We start from the raw sequence: 6,170 nt of genomic DNA, 5'->3' as shown, positions 1-6,170 counted from the left end.
TTACAGTGTATATTGATAAAAGTAACCTTGTCCGAGAGACATTTACATAGTTATACACAGCCCAACATGGGATGACTATTTTGTGGCGAAATAGCGGCCACAACAGACAGACCTGATATCGCCCATAATTTAACCTCCTTGGACGTCACGTGCTGAGTGGGTATGACCAAAGTTATTCTATTTAGCTGTATTTTGGGGCGAAATAGTACATTTTTACACTATAATAAATGTTTCTGATGCCACATCGTCCGTTTTCAAAGGGAGTCGTTGGTTTTTAGGGGCAGTCGCTTTTTAGCTTGTTGTCCTTAAGTTTTTTCTCAACTGTGATACCAACTCCAGTCAGCAGATGGCGATGTGCGTCTTTCAGGTGATTCTGCCACTGGGACGTATAATCTAGTGGACGGAATGCTTCTTCAACAACAACAGCTAGTCAGACACCTTGGTACCTTGCTAGGCAAAACAGCCGAAACATTGAAGTTATTTGGACTGTGTCGGTGTATAGCCACTGTGTAATTACCAGTATTATATCGTATCTACTTTTCATTTCATATATTTAAGTTGTTGTTAGTCAGCTAATTTAGTTGGCTTGATAAATTAGCCTAGCACTACGCTAATGCTAGCTAGCTATTATCCCCTACCATGAGTTACTCACTAAACTTCTCCCCTCCTGCTAAAGAACATGGAGTCTGCTGGACTGAGAAAGAAGCTCTGGGGCTGAACGTTTTCGTGAAAGAGGAGGATGTCACAGTAAAACAAGAAGTAGAGGGTGAGGCTGTTACCGTGAAAGAAGAAGAGAAAGAAGTTACAGTGAAAGAAGAGGACGCGTTCAGAGTGAAAGAGGAGGAGGATGTTACAGTAACAGAAGGGGAGAAAGAGGAGGATGTAGTTTTTGAAGTGAAGGAGGAGAAGGAGGAGACAGAAGGTCAGATTAACACCAGTAAATACTAATGTTTAATAACGGGGCACAAACTCCGTTATAGTGGTTGAACTGATGTACACAAACGTGGTTTTAAAGCAGCTATGGTTTTTGTTTTTATACATTTTAAAGTGAAACATCAGATTCTGGTGGAATTGCCCAGTTTCTAACTATACTGAACAAAAATATAAACGCAACATGCAATAATTTAAAATATATTACTGAGTTACAGTTCATAGAAGTCAATTGATATGAATTAATTAGGCCCTAATCTATGGATTAGTTGTTGTTTTATTTCTTTACTTACCTACAAACACACACATACTTTTTTTCCTCCGCACTATTCGTTAGAGCCTGTAAGTAAGCATTTCACTGTAAGGTCTACCTTCACCTGTTGTATTCGGCGCACGTGACAAATAAACTTTGATTTGATTTGAACTATAATAATAAGGTAGCATTTTATCTGTCAGGACAGTGTGGTGTGTAGTGATGTGTTATGGAGGCACTTTGTTGATTCTTGATGTTCACTTGTACAGCTGTTCATCATTACTATTGTATCTAAATGATTTATTTTAACACATTGGTTAAAAGACTCGGGCCACATTACTTCTTACTTCAATGTCTTGTTTTACCAACATTTCCAAGATGCTCATTCATTTTCTTGTTGTGATTTTTGGTGTAATCATTCATGGCAAAAAAATATTGAGGCTGGTAAAAAAATCACAGTGGAGTGTATTTTCTTGAATTTGCCTGCTACAGTGGCTGGTATATTCGTTCATCTGCCTGCTACAGTGGCTGGTATATTCTTTCATCTGCCTGCTACAGTGGCTGGTATATTCTTTCATCTGCCTGCTACAGTGGCTGGTATATTATTTCATCTGCCTGCTTCAGTGGCTGGTATATTCTTTCATCTGCCTGCAACATTGGCTGGTATATTCTTTCATCTGCCTGCTACAGTGGCTGGTATATTCGTTCATCTGCCTGCTACAGTGGCTGGTATATTCTTTCATCTGCCTGCTACAGTGGCTGGTATATTCTTTCATCTGCCTACCACACTGGCTAGTGGACCAAAATCAAACTAAAACAAGACTTAGAAGACATTTGTCAAAGTTTGTAAAAACATTTAAACATTCACTATATTAACTGTCTGACTTTGACGTTCACGCAGGAGAGAGACGGGACTATCGTGGATCCTCTGGGGAGCCTCAACAACATCATGATGTTGACGAGGCAGAGAAGAGTCTCTCCACATCAGGACACCTCAAGAAACACCATCAGAGACCCACAGGAAAGAAACCTCACTGCTGCTCTGACTGTGGGAAACGTTTCAAATCTTCATCAGAACTTAAAAAACACCAGAGAATTCACACAGGAGAGAAGCCTTATAGCTGTGATCAGTGTGGCAAGAGTTTTACTCAGTCAAGCCACCTGGTATCACACCAGAGAACACACACAGGAGAGAAGCCTTATGGCTGTGATCAGTGTGGCAAGGGTTTTACTCAGTCAACCAACCTGGTATCACACCAGAGAACACACACAGGAGAGCAGCCATATAGCTGTGAGCAATGTGGGAAAAACTTTTCTCGGAGAGAACACCTTAAAGAGCACCAGAGAACACACACAGGAGAGAAACCTTATAGTTGTGATCAATGTGGGAAAAGCTTTTCTCAGATAGAACACCTTAAAGGACACCAGAGAACACACACAGGAGAGAAGCCTTATAGCTGTGATGTATGTGCAGATAGTTTTACTACATCAAGCCAGCTGGTAGTACACCAGCGAGTACACACAGGAGAGAAACCTTATAGCTGTAGTAAGTGTGGGAAGAGTTTTACTCAGTCAAACAGCCTGAAATCACACCAGAGAACACACACAGGAGATAAATCTTATAGCTGTGATCAATGTGACAAGAGATACTCTCATTCAAGTGGTCTGATTAAACATCAGAAAATACATGCAGGAGATCCACAGAGTGTGGAATGATATCCACCACCAGACCTGGGTAGTTGAACACAGAGTTTGGAATGATCTCCAACACCAGACCTGGGTAGTAGAACACAGAGTGTGGAATGATCTCCAACACCAAACCTCTATACATCAAATCACATTTTATTTTGCACATACACTTGTTTAGCAGATGTTATTGCGGGTGTAGCGAAACGCTTGTGTTTCTAGCTCCAACAGTCCAGTAATATCTAACAATACACACAATCTAAAGGAAGGGAATTAAGAATATATAAATATTTGGACGAGTGATGTCAGAGCGACATAGACTGATACAGTAGAATATAATACAGTATATACATATGAGATGAGTAATGCATAGACTAAGATACAGTAGAATAGGATAGAATACAGTATATATACATATGAGATGAGTAATACATAGACTAAGATACAGTAGAATATGATTGAAAACAGTATATATATATGAGATGAGTAATGCATAGACTAACACACAGTAGAATAGGATAGAATACAGTATATACATATGAGATAAGTAATGCAAAATATGTAAACATTATTAAAGTGGCCAGTGTTTCCAAGTCTATGTGTATAGGCAGTAGCCTCTAATGTGCTAGTGATGGCTATTTAACAGTATTTAACAGTCTGATGGCCTTGAGATAGAAGCTGTTTTTCAGTCTCTCTGTCCCAGCGTTGATGCACCTGTTCTGACCACACCTTCTGGATGATAACGGGGTGAACAGGAAGTGGCTCGGGTGTTTGTTGTCCTTGATTATCTTTTTGGCCTTCCTGTGAAATCGGGTGCTGTAGATGTCCTGGAGGGCAGGTAGTTTGCCCCCGGTGATGCATTGGGCAGACCGCATCACTGGGGTAGTTGCAGGCTGTATCAGTTGCCGTACCAGGCGGTGATACAGCCTGACAGGATGCTCTCAATTGTGCATCTGTAAAAGTTTGTGAGGGTTTTAGGTGCCAAGCCAAATTTCTTCAGCCTCCTGAGGTTGAAGAGTCGCTGTTGCACCTTCTTCACCACGTTTCTGTGTGGGTGGACCATCTCAGTTTGTCCGTGATGTGTACGACGAGGAACTTTAAACTTTCAACCTTCTCCATTGCGTCCCATCAATGTGGATAGGGGGTGCTCCCTCTGCTGTTTCCTGAAGTCCACAATCATCTCCTTTGTTTTTTTGACGTTGGGCGAGAGGTTATTTTCCTGGCACCACACTCCCAGGGCCCTCACCTCCGCCCTGTGGGTTGTCTCATCATTGCTGGTAATCAGGCCTACTACTGTTGTGTCATCTGCAAACTTGATTATTTAGGCGTGCATGGCCATGCAGTCATGGGTGAACAGGAAGTACAGGAGGGGGCTCAGCACCCATCCTTGTGGGTATCAGTGACGTGGAGGTGTTTTTTCCTACCTTCACCACCTGGGGGTGGCCCGTCAGGAAGTCCCAAGTTCAGACCCAGGGTCTCAAGCTTAATGAAGAGCTCGAAGGGTACTATGGTGTTGAATGCTGAGCTGTAGTCAATGAACAGCATTCTTACATAGGTATTCCTCTTGTCCAGATGGGATAGGGCAGTGCGATAGTGATTCTATCGTCTATGGATCTATTGAGGCGGTAGCAAATTGAAGTGGGTCTAGGGTATCGGGTAAGGTAGACGGTGTTATGATCCTTGACTAGTCTCTCAAAGCACTTCATGATGACGGAAGTGAGTGCTATAGGGCGATAGTGATTTAGTTCAGTTACCTTTGCTTTCCGGGCTCTAGAGTGGCGCAACAGTTTAAGGCACTGCATCTCAGTGCGAGATTTGTTATTACAGTCCCTGGTTTGAATCCAGGCTGAATCACATCTGGTCGTGATTGGGAGTCCCATAGGGCGGCACACAATAAGCACAGCATCGTCCGGTTTTGGCCGGGGTATGCCGTCATTGTAAATAAGAATTTGTTCTTAACTGACTTCCCTAGTTAAATAAAGGTTCAATAAAAAAAAGATTGGGTACAGGAACAATGGTGCACAAGGATGATGACTCATATGTCTAGAATCAGACGACGTAGAGAACAAGCTACCCCTTGTTTTCTCCGTTCCGTTTCCAAAAAGTGACTCAAAATGTGTATTTGAGAATGGTCTATCTGCTGACCGCAGACTGAGGGGCACGGCATGTAATGATTTTCGTGTAGTGATGATTTACTACACACCGTGCCCCCCCAATAGTGCCATGCGAGAGTTGGGTTGGCTACACCAAAGATTATGGATATACTGACAAGAAGTCTCTCCGCCCTGACAAGGGGAGTCGTTGTCCATAAAGCGGCACTGCGGGTTGTCTAGCTTCCGCCTATCCTTTCTTTGGATTGGTGGATACTTCTTATTATTGTAATCATGTTTAAAAAACATTTTTATGAGGGTTGTTGACGTCAACCGCCTGTATTCAATGGGGAGTAGAGGTCGACCAATTATGATTTTTCAATGCCGATACCAATTAATCAGCCGATTAAAAAAAAATGTATTTGTAATAATGACAATTACAGCAATACTGTAGCGACCTGCACAGACAGCTGTGTGTTATGTGTTAGGCTAGTAGGTGGTTGTGTTGTAATTACCAGTACCCAGTGTTCGCGGGGTCCGACATGCCAATCAACCTGCTATCTGCCAATCACGGGAATGCCTGGAATGTTCTGATGCCCGGCATCCTGGCGGTTGGTGGAGTGGCGTGGAGGGGGGTTGGGCAGGGGGATGGAGCATTGGAAGTTAAGACCAGGTTTAGCCTTTGTTCTCTCTCTTACGTCTGGGCTTCACAAGAGAAGGTCACGATTAGCTTGTGGGTTATCTTTCATTTATTTGGCGTGGGCTACGGCCAAACAGTAGCCTGTGTAAAGTTGGTTTAATAAACCGGCAATTCGTAAACTCAAACCTCTGTCTGGACAAAGGTTCCTTTATGATCTAGTCAGGTCATTACAATACTGAATGAACACTTATTTTAACTTAATTTAATACATCAATAAAATCAATTTAGCCTCAAATAAAATTTGGTTTAAATAATGCAAAAACAAAGTGTTGGAGAAGAAAGTAAAAGTGCAAAATGTGCCATGTAAGAAAGCTAACGTTTAAGTTCCTTGCTCAGAACATGAGAACATATGAAAGCTGGTGGTTCCTTTTAACATGAGTCTTCAATATTCCCAGGTAAGAAGTTTTAGGTTGTAGTTATTATAGGAATTATAGGACTATTTCTCTCTATACGATTTGTATTTCATATACCTTTGACTATTGGATGTTCTTATAGGCACTTTAGTATTGCC

The 6,170-nt window shown here is 42.0% G+C and overlaps 1 protein-coding gene across 1 annotated transcript; it reads left to right on the top strand.

The window, feature by feature from the left end:
* The first annotated feature begins 456 nt into the window (after nucleotides 1-456).
* Nucleotides 457-5,784, top strand: LOC139406925 (zinc finger protein 436-like). The gene is made up of 2 exons (XM_071150088.1): nucleotides 457-922; nucleotides 2,085-5,784. The coding sequence occupies exons 1-2, from the start codon at nucleotides 640-642 to the stop codon at nucleotides 2,897-2,899; spliced, it is 1,098 nt and encodes a 365-aa protein (XP_071006189.1). The 5' UTR covers nucleotides 457-639; the 3' UTR covers nucleotides 2,900-5,784.
* Nucleotides 5,785-6,170: the final 386 nt, after the last annotated feature.

The sequence above is a fragment of the Oncorhynchus clarkii genome, chromosome 4, assembly GCF_045791955.1.
Source record: "Oncorhynchus clarkii lewisi isolate Uvic-CL-2024 chromosome 4, UVic_Ocla_1.0, whole genome shotgun sequence".
In the NCBI taxonomy this organism is placed as follows: Eukaryota; Metazoa; Chordata; class Actinopteri; order Salmoniformes; family Salmonidae; genus Oncorhynchus; species Oncorhynchus clarkii.
Note: the sequence above shows the minus strand (reverse complement) of the source record. Positions and strands in the feature narration are given on the sequence as shown.

Excerpts from the sequence above, each read along its gene's own strand:
- LOC139406925 (XM_071150088.1), top strand. The coding sequence starts at position 640 with ATGAGTTACTCACTAAACTTCTCCCCTCCTGCTAAAGAACATGGAGTC. Across the intron at positions 923-2,084 it reads GGAGAAGGAGGAGACAGAAG|GAGAGAGACGGGACTATCGT; the intron begins GTCAGATTAACA and ends ACGTTCACGCAG.